Source organism: Pocillopora verrucosa, chromosome 7, assembly GCF_036669915.1.
Source record: "Pocillopora verrucosa isolate sample1 chromosome 7, ASM3666991v2, whole genome shotgun sequence".
Classification (NCBI taxonomy): domain Eukaryota; kingdom Metazoa; phylum Cnidaria; class Anthozoa; order Scleractinia; family Pocilloporidae; genus Pocillopora; species Pocillopora verrucosa.
Window position 1 is genome coordinate 11,714,212 of NC_089318.1, and position 25,917 is coordinate 11,740,128.

The following is a 25,917-nucleotide window of genomic DNA, read 5'->3' on the forward strand; positions in this document are numbered from 1 at the left end:
CAAGTAATTTAGTATTGATCTCAGTTCAAAGAAAACGACTGCGGTTTATATATCATAGGCTAAACAGTCAAGTAATCTAAGGGAAGGGCAAAAAGAACGCTATCGAAAAAGATTGAAAATTAAGTAAAATTTGCAAAAGTTCGTCGGAAACAATTTAGACCTTTCTTACGTGCTTTCGCAAAGAAGTTTGTCGAATGTTATTTTTTAATCGTTCTTCATTCTTCTTCTTGAATCTTTCAATCTCTTCCTTGTCCCTTCGGAAGTACATTTCTCAGCATGAGGACATTTGGATTTAGGATTGAATATCGTCGAATTTGTAAAAAGTTTGGTCAAGTTGCAGGGCTAGAAAATAGACTTTTACACTAGTAAAATATTGCACATCGCCTCGAGGGAAAAATTTAATTGGATTCACTATCTAATGTAAAGCCCAAAAAGGAATGATGGAAAATAACTCAGGTTTGGTAAATTACCTAATATTTTCGTTACAATATAATTTTGGTTTAATCAACTGAGTTGACAATGTAAATTGGCCACCGTAAAGTGATTCAAGGCTGACGTTTCGAGCGTTAACCCTTCGTCAGAGCGAAAAATGCTCGGTTTACATTATCAACTCAGTTGATAAACCAAAAATAATCTTGTCACACTCCCCCACCGACGCAGCACCACAGTTTCTTTAGAAACTTACCTCACTAAATACTGTATTAAATTTGGAATTATACGCCTTACTCTCGTGGGGATTTATATTCCCCTCTCTTATGTCTCCTACGGGAATTTCTCAAGCTAAATTAAGTGAAAAGTTGAGTTAATCAATCTTGAGACCAAGTAACCGCGAAACTTACTCGAATGTTCATGAACTATTGGCAATAAACATACAGCGAACAAATCAGCACTTATAATACAAAAACCGTCATGATATGTCTAGGAACTGTTTATTAATAAGTAGTTAATTGTATCGTAAGATTCTTGTAATTGATAATCACTTTCATGTTGGCTGAAAGTCCAAAGAATGAAGCATAAGTATTACTGGTCTAGCTTGAGGAAATCGCTTCAGAAGCCTTTATAATAAAAATATAAGATTCCCCATATATCCCTAAATTACGATAATAAGAATATAATTGCACTTCGCACGTGGTGATCCATCTTTTGGTGGCTAATAACCGTTTTTTGCCGGCAATATTTAATTCAATTAGAACCAAGACATTTTATGTGAGAATTCCCCGAGTTGTTGAAACAGCCATTGCTATGTCAATATTAATGTATGGTAATCTAGGAATCCTTGATTAGATTTTGAAGATTATCCCGCCTAGAATAGCACTAGCTATCTGCGGGCTGGGGAGGGGAGGGCTTTTTCTAGATAGTCCAAGTAACTGAACGGGCCCGAAGCCATAGAATCAGAAGTTAAAGAATTGCGAGGCAGGTTCTTGCACCTTAGCCAATCGTTCTTGTTTCTTTATATGAAAGTTTTATATTTTAATTTAACCCTCTAAACCCCCATCTTAAATGAAAACAGAGCAGCTTTACGGGCCCGCTAAGTTACTAGGATCTTCGAGAAACGGGCCTCAGACTAGCTGCTTATTTTAAGATTGAAAGTTGTCGATATTGTTGATATTGCTGTGATGTGTTTCATAACCAGTTTTTGGTCACAAATTTCTCATAATTCTTTAACTAGGAGAGTCTCAGTCGTAAAACCTTGTCAGGCCTATAAAGGAAGATACTTTCTGATTGTTTCAACAACAAAGAACAAAGTAGCATTTGCTGGAATGGATCGCATTAAACACGGGGTAAAGCCTCTGTAGAATCGCCTCCATCCTCCTTCATCGTTATAAAGTTTTTTTACACAGTCCCTAATGCTTTTAAATCGTCTTTTCTCCACCACAGAATCATCGGCTTGCATAGTAGACTTGATAACATCCGTAGGGTATGTAAGGAACCAATATAGAAATCCCCCGGTTCCCCCAGAGGCAAGTAATGCCATGGGGGATAAGTCAAATACCGTACCTCCCTCGGGTATCGACAGAGTGCGACATAATTCATAGAAACCTGGAAGAATAAGAAGACAATCATAGGTTTGTCATATGAAAGCTAAGTTAGTGAGCAACACTGCAAATTACAGCTTTAAAACGCTGTAAACATACTTCAACATGTTTCTTCTGTTTCTTCTAATTAAGGCAGACTTTCTGATCATGGTATGTAGACAGACTCCTTGTGTTGTAGTGCCACCACGACGCCCTGCAGAAGTCTGCGTTAGTCAAACAATACGCACTGGACTTCACAGTGTTTCTCACTAGTTTTTCTTTCAAGGAAAAAAATTTCAAAGAAGCACTTATTCGTTCGCAAAATCTGTGGATCAATACTAAGTTTCGGGTTTGATTAGCTCAGGTTTAAAATTGAACCCTATGCCATAGATAAACTAATTCGAGGTTTTGTTTAAACTCACCAAAGAAAGCTGAATTAGCTGGAATATTCCTTAGCCACGTAGCAGGCAGACCTTGGTAAGCTCCTCGGATTCCATGTTTTTTTACAATAACATAAGCTGCATGGAACACATTCCTATACATGACTGACTCTCCAGATTTCGCTCGTATTATTTGGATTTGCATCTTTGACTTGAACTAAAGAACACCAAACAGTGTATTTTGTTAGATATTTCAAAGTAACAAATTGAACTCTAACGTTTTGTCAGCACTGAAAGCAATGACTGTATGATTTTACACTCCTTTTAAACTAGTTTGTGGACTTCCCTGTAACCTCTACTTCAAAATCAGTTTAGCAGTTAAAGAAGTCTGGATATAAGGTTACCTAGGTACATTGAATTGAATTTGATGAGAAGACTAAAATGTTAGTAGTGGAAGGAGGTAGGTTCACCCTTGGCCTTTACTAGCTCATCCTCAGAAGCATCGCTCAACCTTATTTTACACAAGGACTAAGACTAACTAATGCAACAGGAATCCAAAGAAAAATATTGATTTCATACCAGTCTAATGAACTTTGAATTATATCCAAATTTCTAAAGGAACTCTTAACGTTATTTCATTTTCAATATAAAACATGAGGCGGCTTGAATGTATGGAGAAAGAAATGCACTCAAGGATTTGTGAAACTCTCTGGAATTCTCCCATCCCAAACCTGTCATACAAACAGGAGCAGATATAGAAAATCCAGAAAGCAAGGGCTAAAGAAATTGTAGTGATAGCATAGTTTGTGACTTTTGTTCCTTCAACGAGATTGTCACCAGAGGAAGCATCTTGCCACACCAGAGGGCACATAAGGTGAGTTGAGTCTCTCATGATGGCAGGACCATGTAGTAGATTGACCACATCTAAACATTTTTCAAGTTCACAACAATGTCATTATTCGATGTCAGAGAAAACAGAGGGGTCAGTGTTGCTCCACAATACCATCACCCTGAAGCTGAAGAGCGATATTAACATGAAGAAAATAAGCTACAAATATGCCATAAGGATGATGAGGTATATTCCTATGTGTAAGTGGGACAGGACATGACAACTAAAGGAGATCTTTCAAGACATGCTAGGAAAGAAAGTGCAAACAGCATAAGACTTTGAATACAACAAAAGCCAGGTGAAGGAGACACTGCACCACAGCAGAAAAATAGAGGCTGTATCTGATACATTGACACCAACAAGGAGGTTCAGTGACACATCAGGAACAACCGAATGAACTTTGTGGAAGGGGGAAGGATCATACAGAGGCAATCAAAAAAAGGCTACATTCCATCACAAGAACACTGGCAGGTGCTAGAAAGATTGATGACAGACCTATCAGAGGCAAAAGCAGACAGTTGGTCACTGATCAAGAAGAGTATGAAAAAGTTGGGCAGAGCCGTTCAGGGATCTACCCGCTAAGTGAGATACTTTGCAGGTCAGTTGGTACAGGCTATGTGCAGCAGAGATCTAGAAGGCCATCAAGCATCTAAAGAATGGAAAGGTAGCTGGTCTCAACGGTGGGACTTTCAAAGAAAGAGGAGTCAAGGTTGTCCCTAAGTATGGGCAATGGGTTGAGTAAGGCTGGACAGACCAATAGGCAGCAAAAATTCCATGAACCTATGCTCCACTGAGAAAAGAAGGGATTCAGTTAGGTCATCTTTAAATAAAAAAACAAGATGTTTTATAAATAACCCACATCTGACCATCTGAGTGAATATCTGAAAATCAAACAATTAACCTGCAAAATATCACTTTCAATAATTACCCTGTTAGATCATCCCACTCGCTTTGATAACTTAAAGAGTTGTTAAATAATGATAGAATAAATTTAGGTCAGAACAGGACTTTGAATTTATATTTAATTATTTTTGGATATTGGTGCACTGCCTTTTTACCAACTGCACTATGAAGGTCAACTAAACTATAAGGTAGTCATTATGTGAGTTTGTCATTCACCTGTAAAGGATAAAAACAATGTATATAGAATATACAAAACCCATTAATTTCAAGCACTATATGATGCTTCCACCAAATGAAAGATCATCCCAAATAAGGCCTCAGAGAAAAAAAAGCAATATCATTATGTAAAATTAACAAATTGTGGTTGCCATTTAGTTATTTTCATTGAGTTTGGAGATTAATTATCACTAAGTTTCCAAAGCTGAATCTAGTTTTAATGAGAAATAAACACTCACCAAATCAATGGGTCCTTCAACCAAAGCAGCAACAGCACCTGTAAACATACCACATAGAAAGTACTCTGGAACTGTGAGGCGCTGACCAAGACGATCTTTTCCAGCAAAAAATGCAGTTATCTGTGGAGTAAAAAAAAAAGTCATCTTAAGTATCAATAAATTGGACTGGTGAATTTTTTTTCCCTATGTGTGCTACATGTGACTTATACAGATAAAAAACATCTTACAATAGTCATTATTTCCTGTCTCTGTAAAGCAGTGGTAGATAGCAAAAAGCAACCTTTCTAATCTACAACTTTCTTCAAGGTGTTCATTCAAAGGATGGATCTTTTCTCGTCCACACTTTTTAAAACACTTTTGAGAGACTGCAGCCACAAGGGTTTGAAGTTAGCATATAATCAAAGAGCCAAGTAACACACTACTATTACTGCTAGTATATGGCATTACATTATTTGACTTCAAATTGTTCAAGTCAAGATGCTGTTTGAAGTTTCTTGATGACCAAAAAAACTTTATCAGAAATCCATTGTGCTGACAAACATTTCACTCTGTAAGAATCAATGGAAAGAAGGTCCAGCTTCACTTTCTCTTAATTAAAGCTATTTCCAGAGTGCAAGACTGTACAAACCCTTTTATTATTCTCTCTTTTTTTAAAAATAGAGTAGCACTTGTATAGACACATAATGTAGCAATGCATAATAAATTTCATTACTAATTTGTTCCACTTGCCTGATAATAGGATGTAAAGAGAGTTGCTCTGAAAAACATCTGACCCACAATGGGTGAGCCTGGAGAGAAAACAGTGATTTGAAGCATGATTATTCAACAAATGAATATGTTTTAAAAATTAATTTGACTTGCGTTCTGGTAAAAACTATAAAAATATAGTGTAATCAGTCACTGAAAAAAAGGATCAAAGATCCTCCTTTTAAAAACCATTGGTGGATAAACACTTATCACTTCAGTTCTAGAGGGTTGTAATCTGAAAGTATAATGGGACAGTTGGTTGAAATTGGGCACCTGTAATAAGACAGTTACTGGTCATCCTGCTTTGTAGTTGTCCAAATTTGATAATTGCTTGTAATTGGTAATAAGAATGAGCGGAGTTCAATTTCGTCTGCAATCATTCAAGTGATTAGCAAAACTGAAAGACTGTGAAGTAGGAGTCCAATAAGTTAATCATGAGTATGAAACTGTGGTTTCTTTTAAAGTTGTTAGGCTTATGTTCCCTCGGTATTTTGCGGTAGGAATAGATTCAAGTTCCTTAAATACCGGTAAATCTAAATATAGCATAGATCTCTTCACCCTTGCAAAACTTGGGACATATGAAAAAAGTTTATTGAGACACTGGACAAAAAGCAAAACACATAGACTTCTCACCAACTCCTTTGTACAGTCCTCCAATTCCTTCCCATTTCATGGTTTTCACAAAACAATCCAAAAGTCCTTTGTACACCGGTTTGTCAACGGGTTGTGTTTGGAGACGAACCTTGAGGGTATCGAATGGATGACCAACGAGGCAAACAGCTATACCACTAAATGTTCCAGAAACTAAGTTTTTTACAGTTCTTCTCACAAACGATTGTTCGCCGGCCGGTATAGCCTCCAAGCTTTCTCTCTTTCTTATCCCGGAATTCGCCATGTTAATTCGTCACGTCACCAATGAAATCGTCTTACTTAACCAAGTCACGTCACGTCGAGTTTATCTTTTTGTTGAGGGTAGTGGGTCGGGGGTTTCATGTCGAGGGCGATCCCTTTTTTTCCCTTTTTTTTTTTTTTTTTTTAATTAATAAAGAAAAATTAAACCAAATTTAACTAAAATAATTAAAATAATTAAAGAAAAAAATTTCAAGGTACGGATTGCACATGGACATTAGATCTTTGTATGCGTGGACGTCGGCTTAAAAGATAGCGATGTATACACCTAAAGAACCACAGCAATTTCCGTCGCGTTGTAGTTGTTGGATCTTGACAGTTGGAGTACACTCCATTTTGCAAAGCCAGTTATAAAAACATCGTGCTTTTCTTTTTTCGTGGATTCGAAGAGGAATCCATGTTCTCGAATCGAACAAAAACACTGGCACAACCAGACACAACCAGACATAAAGAGCTGTACTTGCAATATGGGAAAGTGCAAATAACGATTTTATCTGTTTTATAAACAAAGAAGTTAATCACCAACACCGGAAATCGCGACCAGGTGGTCTTAGGTTTGTTTTCGAATTTGCCCAGGCCGCTACCAATCACTTCTTGCGTAAAAATCTACAAAACTTGCGAAGTGGAACTATAGCTTGCCGATATTTTCCGTCGGCAAAACGAGAAGTCAGTAAATGTGACCGATTCTGCAAGGGGAATTTTATTGTCTGGAGCTTGGACATGTCAGGAGAGTTTCCTTGACAGCTGGATTACACTCCATGTTGTGAAACCATTTATAAAGACATCGCGCTTTTTCTTCGCATTTTTTTTTCACATTTCTTCGCTTCGTGATGTTACAGTATCACGGGAAATCTAACCAGATTTATGATCGAATATGAGCTCTCGGCGGGTTCTTAATTTAATTATTTGAAAACTAATCAGGTTTTGAAAAACGAACTGGGATGTCCATGTGCTTTTTACCATCTCACTCCTCCCCCACTCGTTATTTTTTGGGGCGATGTCTACGTATAAAAAGATCTAATGTCCACATGCAATACGTATCTTGAAATTTTTTTCTTTTATTACTTTAGTCAAATTTGGTTTAATTTTTCTTTAGTGATTAAAAAAAAAGAAATGGGAAAAAAAAAGGTACCCTCGACCCTCGACATTGTATCAACGCCCATGAAACCCCCGACCCTCTAGACATACGAAGACATGCACATCCCTCGACGTTGCGTGACTCCTAATATGAAAAGTAGAGCAAGGAGAACAAATTGAAAGCAAAATCAGCCATGCATTAAAGCTAAAATTGTTTTAGTCCTCCAGCGGCACAAAGAAAAAAAACTATTGTCTGTTACGCAGAGGATGCAAATCCACCGGTGACGAAATCTGGCGCAGAGTAAATCTTGTTTCCGATCATCTGACCGGCCAATCATGACGTTCCTCACATGGTTACGAAAAACAACGGCGGGAAAGTCGGCTGATAGCATGGCGGACCGTGCGTTAACGCAGTTTCCTTTCACAATTTCGTTTGAACAACGGTTCAACTGCCTCATCTGCTGGGCTCCGAACCTTAGGATGATTTATGGATCTTGTCAGCATCGTTTGTGTGAGAATTGCTTGTACGACAAACTAGGTAACAGGAAAGTCGGGCTAGAAAGATGTCCTACCTGCCAACGAGAGAATACCTTCCCGCTGACAAAACCAGATATACCCGAGGATAATGTTGAAATTCAAGCTCATCTAGGAGTGAGAAAGTGTCCAAATGGTCGTTGTGACTTGCAGATGTGGCACTGGGAGATACCCGATCATTTAGAGTGAGTTTCCTTGCTTTTTAACTTCCGTGACTGTATGTCAACACGCCAGATTATTCGTTTCGCAATCTTCCACATCATGAGCAGGGCCAGGGTTAGTGTGAAATTTGATTTCAGATCTGAAAAACTCAGTTTTTATCTTTTTGACGATCAATTTGATGATTGGATGTTCTAAAAAGGCAGGAATTTTTTGCTCAAAGAGGCTTTTGAGCAGATAAATAAAGAAACGTAGATTGAATTAGTCGCTAACCGGCCTTCGAACAACAGCCCAGATGAATAGGAGGGTCGATCCTTCATCGCTGGTTCAAATTCAAGCGTAAACAGAACAATAATACTGTCTTTGAATCGTAAGTAAATCGAAGTGGGTTTTGGTCTAGTTTCACTTACAAAGGCCTCAGAAATACGTCCGTTTTACTCTCTAGCTCGAAGTACAGCTGCTGTATTGATGTTTTTACGTTCACGTTCTTTCTTTACTTTTCATCGTGAGTTAATATTTTCGTCTTAACTATTTATGGGTTGGTACGATCAGAGCATCTCATTTCCTAGAAACGAAGGAACCTTATGAAAGCCTTTGTTAAGGTAGGGTACCTTCCCTGTATGCAGAAGCCTCATCCCATAACTTCGCCATTTGTAGTCCTAGGCCCTGATTACTGACTTTTGAAATTTGAGCAAAAATACCGAAAAATAAGAGATCATCGCATTAGATTACACTCGTTATATCATTATTTTAAAGATGGAGATTGCCTTTATTGGCATCTTTTGACTCTGGATTTCCTATTCTTCAATTGGTTTGGGGTCTCATTTGAGGTAAAGGGTTTGGAAATCACTTATATCTTTTTCATAGGAAGACTTAAAACCCATTGTTTCACTTCTTTTTTACCCATGCACTCCACTCAAATAAATAATGAAGGAAACCCCGAGGGCTACATGTAGTGTTCATATGCTGAGAAAATCGCACACAATCAGCAATTTCAATGTTTCCCTTTGGTCCCAGATTTTGCCTATATTCATTTAGGAGATCATCAGACTTTTGTCTTTGTGGACCGCAGGAACCTTTTATTTATGAGTGGAGCCGAGCAATAAGAGGTAATTTAGTGTTAACAACTGAGTTGAAAACATAAATTAGCCACCGTAAAGGATAAAAAAGCTGATGTTGCAAGCGTTAGCCCTTCATCAATCGCTCTGACGAGGGGCTAATGCTCGAAACATCAGCTTTTTTACCCTTTACAGTGGCTAATTTATGTTTTAAATTCAGTTGTTAACACTAAATTACCTGCTATACTCTCCCACCAATGCGGCACCACAGTTTCTTTAGAAACTTACCTCATTATTCATCAAGCAATAAGAGGATTGGTAGTGAGCTCAAACTATCACCAAAGTCTGAGACAGTAAAAGTAGGAGTTTTCATATATCTCCAGTGATCACTGATCATCGCAGAAATCTCAGACATGTTTTTCAGAGTGATTTACAAAAAGATGACTTAACATAACTGTTGACTTAAGAATATTTTTGGGAACCCACTAGCCACAACTTACTGTTTAAAGGTATACAGATTTGTCAATACTGGTATGTTCCTTACTTTTATAGAATGACCTAACCTTTGTCGCAGTTGCCATTGGTCTTTTTAACCCTTTAAGATCTAATAGTTAATTATCCCCTTTGCTGCTATAAATTTCCCTGTAACAAACATTTGGTGTTCAATCAAGTAATAACTTCTATTTGATAAGTTTGAGCATTCTTGTTACCTGTTTGTCGAACAGTGTATAGATATTATAAGGAGAAGTTACATGTTCATTACTTCTGGGAGTTAAATGGTTCAGCAGACTGTTATGTAGCCATTTGGTACAAAATTAAGCAAATGATAAGGTTAGATATGGCCTGCTATGTTTCCAGGAGCAAGTGTACATAAATATTGGGTCTCCTGCCTTGCAGCTTTCTATTTGATCTTTTCTACAAGTTTGTAGTTCTGACTATTTTTCTCTTGTGTTACAGAATATGTCAGGTTGTTCCCAAGTCTCAGTCTATACAAAAGAAAAGAAAAGGTGCTGATGGTTCAAACAATGTGTTTGAAAGAAAGACCCCCATGGCACTGAGAAGTCATAAAAGTAAATCACCCAACCTTTTTTCTGATAAAAGACTGATTCGAAGGAAGACAAGATCTGGTTGTAGAAGAAACATTCATCATTCACAAAATAGGAAATAAAATAATCACACCACATAGGGTTCATGCATTGATTTGGTACATGTATATTGTAAGATAAGGTAACAAAATGTTCTTCACGAATTATTTTGGAGAATCCCTTTACATCAAACACTGCTGAGAAACAAGATATAATTTTTGGACATAAAACAATTCTACATATCTTGTGCTGTTATTAATAGATTATTTTCAAAGTACATAGGGCATGATTTTGATCTTCTTTGATCTTGCTTTTTCTTAGTAAGCCTTGTGACTTATGCTTCACTGTATTACAATAAAGCGATAGAAGACTTAATCTGTGTCTACATGGCCTCACCTAGGCACATCAACCTATGAGAGTCAGGGTTGTCAATAAGGTTGAAAGTAGATAGCAAATGGAGAATGGTAGGTGGCAAAATTAACATAGATGGGATTTCAAAAATAAAAACTAGGAATTCTTCAGTGTGAGTGAGTAAGTTTAATTTGTGAATCATTTCATTAAATAGTAAATTACAATTTTCCACGCAGATTACTTTTAATAGATTCTGGGATCATGTCTACATAAAACTTATGGTCCTTTAGCGATCCCAGCACACCAGTTTTATTCACATAGCTATCTGCTTTAGGATCATATGTGACATGCTCTCCACACACGTCTGTCAGAGTACCGCCTACTGACTCAAGGAGAGCCTCACATGCACAGGTATCCCAACGTTTGCACCCTGGGCTAGCAAACACATAGGCATCAGCAGTCCCTTCAAGCAGCAACAACACTTTATAACCTGCTCCACCAGCCTTTAATATCTTGTCAGGTTTCATTGCTTCTATTGCTTCCATTACCAAACCATTGGAGTGAGAGCGAGTTGTGGTGATGACACATCGTCCTGGGGGAGGCGGGATGTGGGTAAAACCAAAGGTGCCAAGACCTCTTACACCCCACATAGTCCTTCCAAGTTTAATTCCTTGGGTTTCATTTTCATGACCATAAAATGGCTGGTGGATGACTCCTGCTATAGGCGTGCCATTTAATGAAATACCTATAAGAACTGTGACGTGGTCATAAAGACCTGTTTGACATAAGAAAGTCAAATCAATTTTGTACTAAATTAAATATAAATTAATTCAACTGCGCAGAAGGCAGATTACAACTAAATACAAATAGCCAGGGGTTACCTAAAGATTAATTTTAACAAGCATGTATCATACCAACCATGATACCTATTGCTTCCTATTTCAGAAAAAAATCCTCTTATTTGTAAACCTGACCTCAGAAAGAGCCAGTCATACCTAAATGTAAATGCTCTAGAAATCTCCCAAGATGTCAATTTCAAAGATTTCAGGTAGGGGGCTCAGAGAAAGGGGGGGGGGGGGTAATAAAAACTTATGAGTCATGACTTGTTTTTCAACTCACCAAGCTTTAATAAACGATGTGTTTATAGTGTTGCTTACAAAAACAAAGAAAAAAAAGGGAAATAGTATCAAAAGTGTCTAAGATAAACATGTGTATCTTATAATGGTCCATCTGAATGGCAGTACTACAGTATTTGGCAAGAGGAAGGGTAGAGTAGAAAGAATTCTCAGGAAGGAAAGTGACCTTTTGCACAATACAGACATTTACTGTTAGTTCAACACAAATTCTCGTACCCTCTGTAAATTCTTTTGTTCCATCTAGTGGATCCACCCAGATGGTAACCTGTATAAATGCAAGACAGTTATATATGAAGACCTAAAAGCTTCACATAGATTGTGTAAGCAATGCAACTGATGTTGTAACAACATGCATGACTTCACTTGAGTGCTGCAAACTTCTTAAGTTCATCCTGACTTTAGTGACTGGCACAGCAGACTAAGCCAGGAATAATAGGTTTGGTTGTAGCCTAAAATCATGCTGATCATTAATTATCATGATTCTCATGGACTAACAAAAATACTTCAATTTGTACAACAAATTATCAAACCTTGGTATACAATCAATAATATTGATAAACAATGTATAACTATGAAGCAATAGTAACTCACTTCCTCTGGCTTGACTGCAATGAGATCTTCTGGACAAGCTTTAGAAAGAACTGCTTCATCTTGAGATATTTCAATAAACTCTTCTTCCATGTCTTCTAAATGAACATTCTGAAAAGATAAAATACAAGTTTTTATTGTGGATACACAGCACAATCACTCATCTATATTATCCTAGTATATAGTATACAGGCCTTGATTGTTCGAAGGTTGGATAACGTTATCCACTGAATAAATCGCTATATGTCGACACTGCTTTACATTTTCAAACACTTATGTCAGATAGTGACTTATCCATTGGATAGCTTTATCCGCCCTATATACAACTGGGCTCAGATCTTTTCCACAAGCCACAAGCTTGCTACACAAAACTAAAAACAATTTTACTAAAATCAAAAAGAGTGTCTTTCTAACACCCAGCAGGGTTATTTCAACCCTGCTGCTACTCACATACATATCATCAACAGAACAATTGTCACATGGGAGCCATGTATAGGGCTTGACTCACTCATTATTTTTCTGTTGCTAATTTGGTCAAGCATCCAGCTATAGGTTTGATTCAAATCAACACACCTCTTCCTCTCCAATAATTTGCACAGTTGGATATGTTCTCAAGAGTGAGGCAATTATACACTTCTGAGATGCACGATCTGCTTCAGTTTGTGGGTCATATTCTCCATTGCCTCCCTGAAGCATGAAAAGTCATTTTGTTTGGTGAGGTACATATTACATATGCACATTATTTCATTAAGCTAATGGACAGTTTTGTTTGTTCTGTGAATGTTGCAATTCTCCATGGTTGTTGCAGATTATTTTACACAGAGTAGGAAGCACTCCTATATGTTTATTTTAGCAGTCAAAGTTTTTCAATGGCAGTGTCACCTTCTAACAAGGTAAGCCCAGCACTGAGGTTATCTTCTGTATTTACAAGTATTCTTCCCGCTAAACAAACTTGAGCACCTAACACAAATTCAATAACGATTCCTCCCAGAGGTCAAGAGATAGAACAACCCTGCAGGATGATACTAACTTCAAACTCAAGAAATCTACCTTCTTGCTTTACATTTCAAATATGATTTACATAACACAGAGAAAACAAAAAACAAAACAAAACTAAAAGGTAGACAAGAAGAAAACAAGTTGGATAAAAACCTTGGTATACTGGCTTTCAGTAACTCGATAAAAGAGAAGGTCAACTGTGACTTTTCACGCGTAGCAGCTGGTGTACTTTTCCAAATCATTCATGAATAAATTTTTAATGATTATAAATGGTTTACACAAACACGTCAGATGCAGTAAAAAAACTAGCTATCAGGGTAGAACCATAAAGATTTTCACTCATTCAACAAATTCATAAAGAAATAAGAGACGATTGGACATAACCGTTCGCCAGAATTTTAAGGCCCTTTGTGGAAGAGGCAAATAATAATATTATTTTGCTTCATTCGTTTCATCAGAGGATCGGTTCGATCCACCTTTTAATATTAAATCAAATTGCCCCACTTTCTGACAGTATTTTATAATAAATACACAAACCTTGTCTACAACGCCAAGGCTGCCTGTTTTAAGTATGTTACGGATAATTCCACCGGCTCGATTAGCCACAGCGACAGACGAAGACACAAGGCGCATGAGAAAGAACGGTCCTCCGGCTGCCATGATGAAGAAAAAGTACAACAGTGGTTAGGAGGGGGAGGGTGGGCAAAATGGACCAAAAAAAAAAAAAAAGCTTATATATAGTTTAAAAATATGCTCAAGGATTTCTGCCTACCCACCCCACCCCCAAAAATAAATAGATAAATAATAAATAAATAGATAAATAATAAATTAATAAATAAATAAATAAGAAGACAACAATGAAAAAAACCGGCTTCCGAAAAAAAACAAATCCAACCCTCCCGTATAACTTTTCGCAAATGGTGTGTTCGTCACGATGAGCGTTGCGTGATACCTTCATTCACTCATAACTCCTTCAAATATTCCGACGAGGTGGAGGAAGCTCCCACATATACCAGGCAAACACGCCTCCACATATCCTCACTTTTAATAAATCGCGACAAGTACTGGTCCATTACTTTTTATAGAGAGTATGGAGGTGTCTAAGCCTAAATTAAGGATGATTGTTAACTGTCACGGAATCATCCTTTCCGCTCTTGGTTGTGCGGTTTGAAGTGAATGTTCGTTCTAACATGACGGCGAGCTCTCCGACGCGCTTTGTTACGGACACACTGCCCACAGATCATCAGAGGGTCACCGTTCTTCAGAGCAAAAATGGTACTTTTATGCCTTCAGTAGCCAATGGATACATTGGAACGGTGATCTACAGTGACACGGTACATGTTTCTGGGGTATTCAATGGTAAAGCTTATCCGAAGGAGAAGGATGTTTATCCACTGTATTTCTACCAACACGCTCACCGCGCTCGTATTCCTTCCACTACTTCTATCGACTTTACCGTCGAAGGAGTTCAAGGTAAAACTTCGTACGCCCTAGATGTGCTTGAAGGCGTGTTTTACAAATGGTTAACAGCCGATCGTTTGTATGTGGAACAGAGAATCTACGCGCATCGATCCCGGAAGAATTTATTGATCGTCGAGATATCTACAAAGAACAACGCTGGTAGAGAGTTCATGATGAGCCTATCTTCAAATCAAGGGGCTTCTTCAGTTGATATCGGGTTTAAAACGGCTGGTTCAAACAGACCTGGAGCTCTGGCAGCAGTTGGAATGGTACTGCATGATTCATTATATTTATTATTTGCAATTATCGGGCATGATCGAAAGTAAATGCACACATTTCTGTAGGTTGCGAGGTTTTGGTACGTCCTAAAACTCTACCGTAAACAAGAAACATGTCGGCTGTGTTACTTTGGTTATCGGTGTCATATTCCTCTTGAAAAGTCAGTGTAGAAATACCGCAGGTGACCTAAGCTCCGCAGATGACCTAAGCTCCGAGTAAAAGTATATTATTTACACTAACAAAAGTAGAAATATAGAATTTCTCTATGGGGAAAGTGTTTTTTTTATAGTAACAATATAATACAGATGTACATAACGAAGAGCTTGCCTTTCTAGGGAGGTAATTGTGCTGTTACCCTCCATCTAACCTACTACTGTAAAAAGCGTTCAATTGCCGCCGCATTCCCAGAGAAAAACATCACACAATTATCGTTATGTATATGTCACATTTTCGTTTGTTTCATGGTCATTTTTGCCCGAGGTTACTACGTTCTGTTAGATTATTTTTTCGCATAATTTTGCCTGATTAGCTATGGTCCCTTGTTATAATTCACCGTTGATTTTTGCCTTCGCGTTTAAGCAAATGTGTTTATTCAACATCGGGTAGAAACAAATACTCCTATACTTTTGGTTTCCGACAGTTTCTACTTACACGTACCGTTCAGAATATTAATAATACCCTGAGTAGATATTTTAACAGACAGGTCAACGATTCTTCTCAGTCGCTTCGTGACCATTTAACCATTTTCGAAATCTTGTTCTTGCATTGACTGTTATCAGGTCAACGAGACAGAGGAGGCAGGGAGCATGCGGGCTAATTTAGCAATGGTTTGGAGTGAACTTGAAGTTAACAAACCACTGACCATAAAAGCCACTTCGGAGGAGCAGACCTGGTACTACATCACCTCAATAGCCACAAACCTGGACACCAAGTTCAACCCGCTTTCTGAAGCCCTCTTTCAGTGGGACGAAGCTGTGCTGTAAGCATTAGTTTGTTTATCAAGCCTTGACATGAACTTAAGTCTAAGGCGCATTTTGTCTCGCGATTTGCCGAAATTAAATTCATCACACGCCCAATCATAGCGAATTAAAGTAAAGGTTTGAGCTGATGAATACGAAAAGCAAGGCAACCCACGGGCATTTGACTATCGTCCGCGCCCGCGGGGTGGGGAATCTGTACCTTGGCTGGGTAAGTGGAGAATTTGAACCGGACCTGTCGTGCCTTTCCGATGGAATAAACGTGCTTTGAAGAGTTCTCTTAAGCATGTAGATGACTCGGAGGAAAAAGCATCTTTCTCAGGTTATGTTCAGCTCAAACAACGACTGATCGCTTTGATGTGTCACTTTCAGAGTCAAAGAGCATTTACTAGAAGAACACAAAGCTGCCTGGAAAGCATTGTGGGATACTGGTCGGATTGAAATTGAGGGGGATCTAGAAATGGCGCAGGCTGTGTACGGCAGTTTGTATTACATTTTGAGCTCCACGCGACACGACTGGCCGTACGGGTTGAGTCCCGGCGGACTTCCGGCTGCAGAGGAGTATATGGGACATACATTCTGGGATCAGGACATATGGATGTACCCCCCTCTAGTGCTGCTGCACCCAGATTTGGCGAGGAGTTCTCTGAGATATCGAAGCGAACGGTTACCCGCAGCCCGCAGAATCGCCAAGGAGTTTGGATACAAAGGTAATAAAACATGAAATAAAATGGAAGTAAAAGCAGAAAGGCATAACATGATAACTGTTATGATCTAATAAGCTTTCATTGAGCATTTTTCGAGTCATGGACTGAGAATGGATTGATACATCACCTTTAGTATGAACAACAAAATAATGAGCTAGTATGATGTTATTTTTAAGCTGCCAAAGTCTGAATCCGGAAAGTTGGTAAGAATTGGTATACCCTCTGCAATTATAAGGTACCAGGTTATTTTTCTTTTCTCCTTCCGTAAAATTAGTGACTTCATGGTCTTTAAAATGCCACAGAACAGTATCTTCTGCCGATCTCATAAGACAGTAATTCTTTTTGCATGTAAACTTAACTTCTTTGTACTTTTCAGGCGCAATGTTTCCTTGGGAAAGTTCTTACACAGGCCTGGAGACTTCCCCTGGGGCTAGGTACGGCAAAAACCAGATTCATATCAATGGCGACATTGCTTTTGCTGTCATTCAGTTTTGGAGGGCGAGTAAAGACGTGAACTGGTTGCGGGAGGTTGGCTATCCACTTCTTTACCAGACGGCGGAGTACTGGGCTAGTAGAGTAGAAAATGACGTTGTCAACGACAGATATATCATTAATCACGTGATGCCACCGGATGAATATCACTACCCTGTCAATAACTCTGTCTACACTAATGTAGTGGCGAAAATTAACCTTTTGTTTGCTAAAGAAGCCGCTGACATCTTGGGGAAAGAAGTTCCGAAAGAGTGGCTGACGATTGCTGAAAAGATGTACATTCCTTTTGATAGTGAAAATAGTTACCACCCAGAATATGAAGGGTACACCTTGGACAAAGAAGTGAAACAGGCTGACACGATCCTAATTGGTTATCCACTGATGTACGAAATGGACAGAAAGGTGGGTTTTTTTTTCCCATAGTGTTGTAGGTGTGTGTTAAAGACAGCGTAGTGAAGGTATAGTCTGGCTTGAAGAAAAACCACTTCGTGCAAAACCAACGTCATTTCTGGAAATATTTTGAGTACTCAATTTTAAGCATTCCTGTTTCGCGTTTAATACGCGGAAAGTGAAGATTTTAAGTCTCTTGCCTTTCACTTCCCTTGATGTCGTCTGTAAAAAATAAACAATAAACGCCGATTCCTGATAGTACCTAGTGCTTAGAAAGAATCACGAAGCGTTTGAGCATGTTGTGTTTAGCATGTTAAAGAAACAACGAATACACACAATTTCCAGCAGCAACCATTATCGATCTTACTTTGAAAAAGCTTAGACACCATATTAAGATAACAGTGAATTGGGCTACACAGTAACACAAAATTACCTTCTGTTATTACGTAGGTTCGATATAACGACCTTAAACTTTATGAAGAACGCACTGATCCCGATGGACCGGCCATGACACATTCCATGTTTGCCATTGGCTGGCTAGATCTGGGAGAGAATACGAAAGCTGTGAAACCTTTCCTAAAGAATTACGCCAATATCCGAGGACCATTTAAGGTAAAACCCTCAATCTGTGAAAGGAGACCATCGAAGGAATTCAGTTTGCTATTTATTATCCTTTTCACTAACCAACGATCGAAGCATAGGAACGAGTAATGTGACATTCGTGGTGTTGGCTCGGCCTTAGGAGTCTTTGAAAGATGGCAGACCGATTAGTAAATATGGTGTATTTTACTGAGGAGGACTTTTGTGGGGATTATGGCTCAATTCTGTTTCTTGGAATCACAGGATCATTGGCTTTTGGTACAATCCCTGAATATTTTAATTATATTATGCACAGTTTAACCACGAGTTCACCGTAGTGTCATTTTGATTACGAGTTACAATTTCTGGTACCTATTTTTTAGACTTTTACCGGGAGTGTTTATTCTATTTATTCAAAAAACTCTGACGTTTTAAAAACTCCTATTTTTCTTTTATATTGTTTTAGTCAGATAACCAAAGATCTGTTCTGTGTGTTTCTGTAGGTGTGGACTGAGCGTCGCGACATCTGGGGCGCTGTCAATTTCATCACTGGAGCTGGTGGTTTTTTACAGACTATAATCTATGGTTATGGAGGATTCCGGCTGAAAAGCTCTGGATTGGCGTTCAATCCTTCTTTGCCCCCAAACGTCACAAAGATGACAACCACCGTGCATTATCTGGGGAGTATTATGGATGTTGCAGTAACTGAAGAAGCAATAACATTTACACTACTCTTCTCAGGTCCAGTTTCTCCTGGCCTTGATGTCATAACATTAAAAGGTGTATTTAGCCTCGAGCGAGATTTTCCAGTCACAGTGGACAGAGCCAAGGGTATTATTAGCGTTCGACAGGCAAAGCCATGCACACAGTTCAAGTAAGGTTTCTCATCACAAACCTATTCACATTGGCTTATTGCTGTTAACTAGCACTTTTCTATATCTCCGCCATCATTGATAATAAACATCGAAAGGGATTCTTTTCGATAGTTCGTTTGTCCCTTATTTCCTTCTCACATTTTGCGAGGATGAGGATACAATTATGTTTTTTACCATCCCCTATTTCGTGAGCAAATATCCCGTTATTACTTTTGATTCCATAATTGTAATAAAACCAACCGTTTTGCTTTTTTAATAAATCAATAATTAATAGATCATAAGTCGATGGATACAGAAATAAATCGAGCTAAAGCTGCTGTTCTTAAATTGTTTAGAAAACCTCTCTAACCCAGTCACAAATATTGTGTGATGGATAAAAAAAGTAGTAGACAAGGACGAAGGAAAGCTGAGAGTTCTACCGAAGAGTGTGTAATGGTTAGGGTTCCCTAACCTCTTAGACTTTTTGGAACGCTTATCGCACTTTTAAAGACTCCAAGCGGTCCTTAGCAGTGGTGGATCCAGACCTTGAGCTAATGGGGGGGGGGGGGGGGGGAAGGCGTTTTTTTTGCGATTGCCCTCCCGGCTTTTTTTTTTTTTGTTTTTTTTCACCTAAAATACGGGAGGCCCGAGCCCCCCGGGCCCCTTCCCTAGATCCGCCACTGTTTGGTCTCCTTTGCAGCCGTTGTTTGATCTCGTCACGCAACTTTCTCACCGTAACGAGATCAAACAACAGTTATGAAGGAAACTAAGCGGAGAACGTTGCGTGGCGAGACAAGGTAATCTTTGGCATCACTATTCAATCGCGGTCGAAATGTAATCGTATTCAGCTAATGGACAAAAAAATAGCCATGTTACGAATTGGACAAGCTGTTAAGTACTTCTTTCATCCTCGGTTTTTGAGACAATGATTTTTATTGTGTGAGTAAAGAGAACAATTGTATTTTGTTACGGTTTAGTGAACTCTCTCTATCAATCATCACCGTTGTTATTTTTTAATGATTCATTCGCCAATGAGATCATAACGTAACCCAATCTTTCCTGTTAGTCAGAATGTAGCCATCTGCTGCCAATACTGTAGGTAAGACTGCGGACATCTCTTTGAGTGTGCTTCAGTTACAAGATGAACCTCAGTGGCTGTGGTGTAGCGCTTGCCTTACTTTTAGTGGGTGCTGTGCCAACAGTATACTCTATTCCGGCAGTTGGAACACCAACTCGCTTCGTCACCGACAAACTGCCAGAACAAAACAGCCCATCAACTGTGCTATCAAGCAGGAATGGAAACTTCATGGCTTCTGTTGCGAACGGCTATGTAGGCACAGTGATTTACAGCGATACAGTGCATGTATCGGGTGTTTATAATGGCAAGGCTTACCAGAAGAAGTATCCGATCTACCCAATAGACCTTTATGAACATCCTCATAGAGCGCGCATTCCTTCGACAGCTTCTCTTAATTTTAAGATCAGGAAGACCCCTGGGAATACCTCATATGCGCTGGACGTGTACGAGGGAGTCTTTTACAAGTGGTTTGAGGCGGTTAATTTGACTGTGGAGCAAAGGATTTATGCGCACAGAACCAGGAAGAATCTCTTGATTGTGGAACTAACGGCGAAGAACAACGCGGGAAGAGAATTTTTGATGGACCTTACTCCAAACATGGGATACATCACACAGGATATTGATTTTTACATGAAAGAGTCAAACAGAGCTGAAGCTCTTGCTGGCGTAGGTTTGGTATGTTTTATATTCATGTTTTCATATCTAATAGCACTATTTCAGCTCTAAGATATAAATAAATACATTGTTGAGAGAGGGTGGACGTGACCTGGCCGATTACTTTGGACAACAATGGACAAAACATATCCATTGACTATTGTCTGTTTATTTCCGGAGCTATAGATTACAAGGGACATCAAAGCCAAATATATTTTTGTAAACTGATAACGATGATATTCCCAAGTTCTCACCTCCAGGCTTATTCCTAACTTATAAGTCGCCATTTCAGTAAGGAACGATTTGTATTTGTCCCAATCCGGGCTCGAATAATATTTCTCGTTATATTTCACCCCTAGCCTTTTTTCCCTCAGCATACTCCCCCGCTGTATGATAAAAATTCGCTTTTTCTGTTAAAAGGCCTTATCCATTTCACAATTTCCTTTTCTCTATGAAGTTAGTTATGATGGTAAACAAATACAGTGCAGTGGCTGCTGAAATAAAATTCTACCTAATAACTTTTTGGAATATCTACGCTTCTGAAGTCGTCAGCGTGGGCGCCAGGTATATCAGCGATTACGTAATTTTCTCTTTAAACGTTCTTCGCCTTATACTTTAGTTTAGTTTTTCGCTTTCTCGTAGATTTTGTCAATTAGTTCTATATTTTGTGCTTCGTTTCTTTCATATGTTAGGTTTTACTTTGCTATTTGTCTGTTTCGGCTTAGTCAATTATTTTTCCTTAGTACAGGTTCAGTTTGCGTGTGTTGAAGTTTAGTTCAGGTTTATTTCTATTGAAGGACAGCGTGATTCAGTCACAATCGTTTCGACTTATTGAATCGCTTCAATTGCTTTGCTTCAACTTATTTCATCACACTTTGTCCGTTCGATTCGTTTACGGGTAAATATGATTATTAAGCGCGTAAAGACAATTGTGACTACAGTCAGGGCGTAGAAGGAAAACAACCTGACCCTGACGATGACTTCCGCTCAGATTGTCGAAATGTCACGCATCAGCCCTTCTCCTTCACTCAGCGAGGGTCAAGCTAAGTAGATGATATTCGCTGTAGAGAATTAAACAGTCAAGGAGGCAAACCGGCAACCACACAAAGTTAAAGAAGCCGCGGTCAGAGGGGATTATTGACAGAAGACGAAACAAACGAAATTGACTTCTTTGAATGGAGGGCGATCACCGGATTTAAATGACACGACTAGCGGTGTAACTGCACTGTCAGAGGATGCACCAAGTACTGATCTTATTGTTCATTCCCTCATTCATTCAAATATAAATGTAGGTAAGACAGACTGAGGAATATGGAAGTGTTCGCCCGAACGTGGCAATTGTGTGGAAGTACCTAGATTCTAGCCACCCATTGACAATCACGGCTAGCTCAGATGAGCAAACCTGGTACTACATCACCTCAATAGCCACAAACCTGGACACCAAGTTCAACCCGCTCTCTGAAGCCCTCTTTCAGTGGGACGAAGCTATGCTGTAAGGATCTACATTATGTGACTTTGTTTTCACTTCATTATAACCGAGAAGGCTTGGATGTGTCAATTGAAAACCTTAAGACTTTTAAATAAAAACAATTCGTTGGTATGACAGAAAAACATGAAGAGGCACTAATAACGAATGACGGCGCCAGAATGTCTGAGTGGAGAAGATTATAATCATTTGCATGTGACTAATAACGAATGACGGCGCCAGAATGTCTGAGTGGAGAAGATTATAATCATTTGCATGTGAAGAACGTGAAGAAAAAATTAGGCAATGAATTGATCCTTTTTTGACACTGTTGGAGAGAACTTACGAGCTAGACTCTAAGTAGTCCATGTAAAGAGAAATAATCGAATTGTCCTGCAACACAAATGCTTATTTTTACGTTCACTTCGTTTAGAGTGAAGGAAAAGCTTCTTGCAGAGCATAAAGCTGCTTGGAAAGCATTGTGGGATACTGGCAGAATTGAAATCGAAGGGGACCTAGAAATGGCCCAGGCTGTGTACGGCAGTATGTATTACATTCTGAGTTCCACTCGACATGACTGGCCGTACGGGTTGAGTCCCGGCGGACTTCCGGCTTCAGAGGAGTACATGGGACACACATTCTGGGATCAAGACATATGGATGTACCCCCCTCTAGTATTGCTGCACCCTGACTTGGCGAGGAGTTCTGTGAGATATCGAAAGGAACGGCTGCCCGCAGCCCGCAGAATTGCCAAGGAATACGGTTATAAAGGTAGGAAAATGAGTATATACCCAAAAACACACAAATGGACAGAGGGACAGACAGGCTCACAGACAGATCTGGGGACAAAAAGATAGAAAAAAATCTCTCGTGGGTCAAACAAAATGGCAAAGTTTAAAACAGAAGTTTAGCGCATAGGTGGAGTGACGGAACGGCAGATATGGACGCACAGACCAGCACATTGTACAAAAACCAATTATTAGTATTTGATTGGTTTTTGTCAGTTTGGCGTAAAAATAATTTTGAGAAATGGTAGATTTCTTACGTGATTTTCGAATTGCACCGCACACAGGCGCAATGTTTCCATGGGAGAGCTCCTTTACTGGCTTAGAGACCTCCCCAGGAGAAGTATACGGCAAGAATCAGAATCACATCACGGGAGACATTGCTCTGGCCGCTAAGATGTTATGGCATGCTACTAAGGATCTTCACTGGTTGCGGGAGGTTGGATTCCCCCTTACGTACCAGACTGCAGAGTACTGGGCCAGCCGGGTGGAATACGATCCTGAGAAAGACAGATACATCATCAATCACGTGATGCCACCGGACGAGTATCACTATCCAGTTAACAATTCCTTCTTCACCAATGTGGTGGCTAAGATAAATTTGCTGTTTGCTAAAGAAGCCGCTGAAATCCTGGGCAAGAAGGTGCCCGAGGTGTGGTCAACCATTGCGGAAAAGATTTACATCCCCTTTAACAGCAAGTATAACTATCACCCTGAGTTTGAGGGATATGTTGCAAATGTGATAGTTAAACAGGCAGACGTTATACTGGTGGGCTTTCCCTTGATGTATCAAATGGATAAACAAGTGAGTGGCTTTAAGGCCAAATTGATAAGCAAGACGGGGATTTGACGGAGTAAAATAGATATTCTATAGTACCCATTCTTACTTTTTGAAATACCCTTTGTTACAATGCATTCCTGACGATGGAAAGTAAGATGTTCAAGGATTTGTACATAATGATGACTTAGCCCTCAGTAGGTGATAACAGAAGAAGTATCTATCCTTTTTAAAGTTTGAGTGGCTAGTTTTTTTCACGTATTTCCAAGAGACAAAGCTCTGCTGCTCGTTTGCGTGGCCTTAACGCCCATTTCAAAATAAGAGTCAAGCAAGATATCCCTCACCTACATTTCGGCCGAATTCACCGCCTTCGTCCAAGCTAATGACCGTTACACGCGTGTAGATAACATAAAGATATAGAAAAAATTATGCACGCATATGATTTTATATATACCGTGTACTTCAAACCTGTTCCAACATGTGAGGATCCCAAAGTTGATAAAGTAAAGCATGAATATTTTAAAACATTTTGTTTTCCTTTTTGTTTTCTTCAGGTCCGATATAACGACTTGACTTTTTATGAGAGGCTTACAGATCCTGAAGGACCCGCCATGACTCATGCTATGTTTGCTATTGGCTGGCTGGAGGCTGGCGAGGAAAAGAAAGCTGAAACAGCCTTTTTCAAGAACTATGCTAACATCCAGGGTCCCTTTAAGGTAGTACCTTATACAGCTTACCCTTGGTATTTTGGAGCCAAACGATGTTTCAAACTCGCTGCCAGTTCTCTAATGGCTATTTCACTGTATTTAATGCCATTTTGTTCTTATATGGATTCAAAATTAATTTGCCTTTGTAGGTGTGGTCAGAAAGGCGAAATGGCAAGGGAGCAGTGAACTTCATTACAGGAGCTGGAGGATTTCTGCAGGCTGTTATCTACGGGTATGGCGGTTTCCGAATCAGAAGTGATGGCCTGTACTTCAATTCTACCCTTCCTCCCGGAACGACTAAATTAACCTTGAGTTTACACTATCTGGGTTGCTCCCTGAAGTTTGAATTGCAAGACACCAATGTCACGTTCGCGTTAGTATCCAATGGTCCCATATCACCTGATCTAGAAGTGTCGACAAAGGAAGGTGTATTTGCCCTGAGACGAGAGAAACCTGTCACCCTGGAGACAAAGGATGGAGTGGTGCGCAAGCGCGTGAGTACAATACAATCTGAAATACCACAAAGTTTGAAAGAACGTCATAATTTCTAAAGAAGATTAAACATGTGTTCATGACTATTATCTGCTTAACACGACCAGCGCGTGAAACACCGCGTGTATCCTATCCGGCCAGACAGAATGTGTCCGTTCATGAATGGAGTCCTGCAATGTAGCATGGAGGCTGAGAACATAGTTCAATAAAAGAAGCGTGCGCTTGTGGGAGGGATCCGTGCACTATTTTTTCAAGAGATTAGCTCATGGAACTGAAAGGTAAATCAACCAATTGGAGACAGCGTCGTCGGCTAGGTATATTTTAAAAGGAAATTTAGCTAGCGACCGACAATTACTACTAGGTTTTAAGGTCTTTCATAGCTCTGGAAAGTTAGTGCCATATTTCTTACTTGACTTCTTCAGATACTTATTTTCAGACTTCACTCCTACTATACATCAATACGACGTATGCCGTAAAAGCTAGTAGTTTAGATATCTTAGTTTTTCCTGACGAAAATTAACGAGGTTTATCTAGTTTTTGACTTGAAAAACACTGGTACAGTGTTTTGTTCATCCTGGATTTGTTCATCCCCAGTGACACGTATTTGATACGTTTGAGTACAGCCAAGGTTTAAACAACTTATCGATTGAAGAATTATTTAAGTCTTGTCTGAACTTTGTCCTATCATTTTATTTTCATACCTTTGACAGGCCTGGCTGAACCGAGTTAAATCGCAAATCTTTGGCCGGAGGATGGGCTCTGGTAAATAGGGTGGATTCCAGACCCCAAGAAGAAAAATCAGTGTCTGAGTGCGTGTAACTTTGAGACTGCGCAGACGCAGAATTGTGTATTAAAATACATAGTTGATATCTGTGACTGCTTGGCTTTAAACGCTCCCTAATGCCTTAATCAATTGTAGAGTATGGATTTCTGA

The 25,917-nt window shown here is 39.2% G+C and overlaps 5 protein-coding genes across 5 annotated transcripts; 3 read left to right on the forward strand and 2 right to left on the reverse strand.

Annotated features, from left to right (window-relative positions):
- Window positions 1–94: 94 nt before the first annotated feature.
- On the reverse strand, window positions 95–6,327 carry LOC131792946 (mitochondrial substrate carrier family protein G). The gene is made up of 5 exons (XM_059110359.2): window positions 6,023–6,327; window positions 5,372–5,430; window positions 4,643–4,762; window positions 2,438–2,612; window positions 95–2,040 (listed from the first exon to the last, which is right to left on the reverse strand). The coding sequence occupies exons 1-5, from the start codon at window positions 6,282–6,284 to the stop codon at window positions 1,700–1,702; spliced, it is 957 nt and encodes a 318-aa protein (XP_058966342.2). The 5' UTR covers window positions 6,285–6,327; the 3' UTR covers window positions 95–1,699.
- Window positions 6,328–7,748: 1,421 nt separating this feature from the next.
- LOC131792960 (uncharacterized) lies at window positions 7,749–10,545 on the forward strand. The gene is made up of 2 exons (XM_059110376.2): window positions 7,749–8,094; window positions 10,084–10,545. Exons 1-2 carry the CDS (start codon window positions 7,766–7,768, stop codon window positions 10,292–10,294), a joined length of 540 nt encoding a protein of 179 aa, XP_058966359.2. The 5' UTR covers window positions 7,749–7,765; the 3' UTR covers window positions 10,295–10,545.
- On the reverse strand, window positions 10,442–13,955 carry LOC131792959 (3'(2'),5'-bisphosphate nucleotidase 1). The gene is made up of 5 exons (XM_059110375.2): window positions 13,823–13,955; window positions 12,860–12,973; window positions 12,290–12,397; window positions 11,915–11,963; window positions 10,442–11,337 (listed from the first exon to the last, which is right to left on the reverse strand). Exons 1-5 carry the CDS (start codon window positions 13,943–13,945, stop codon window positions 10,781–10,783), a joined length of 951 nt encoding a protein of 316 aa, XP_058966358.1. The 5' UTR covers window positions 13,946–13,955; the 3' UTR covers window positions 10,442–10,780.
- A 319-nt stretch (window positions 13,956–14,274) lies between these two features.
- LOC131792958 (protein-glucosylgalactosylhydroxylysine glucosidase) lies at window positions 14,275–19,564 on the forward strand. Its single transcript, XM_059110373.2, has 7 exons — window positions 14,275–15,015; window positions 15,805–16,004; window positions 16,375–16,712; window positions 17,086–17,603; window positions 18,042–18,203; window positions 18,674–19,044; window positions 19,381–19,564. Exons 1-7 carry the CDS (start codon window positions 14,476–14,478, stop codon window positions 19,391–19,393), a joined length of 2,142 nt encoding a protein of 713 aa, XP_058966356.2. The 5' UTR covers window positions 14,275–14,475; the 3' UTR covers window positions 19,394–19,564.
- A 528-nt stretch (window positions 19,565–20,092) lies between these two features.
- On the forward strand, window positions 20,093–25,852 carry LOC131792950 (protein-glucosylgalactosylhydroxylysine glucosidase-like). The gene is made up of 7 exons (XM_059110366.2): window positions 20,093–20,777; window positions 22,049–22,248; window positions 22,655–22,992; window positions 23,294–23,811; window positions 24,339–24,500; window positions 24,641–24,985; window positions 25,694–25,852. Exons 1-7 carry the CDS (start codon window positions 20,166–20,168, stop codon window positions 25,751–25,753), a joined length of 2,235 nt encoding a protein of 744 aa, XP_058966349.2. The 5' UTR covers window positions 20,093–20,165; the 3' UTR covers window positions 25,754–25,852.
- The last annotated feature ends 65 nt before the right edge of the window (window positions 25,853–25,917 follow it).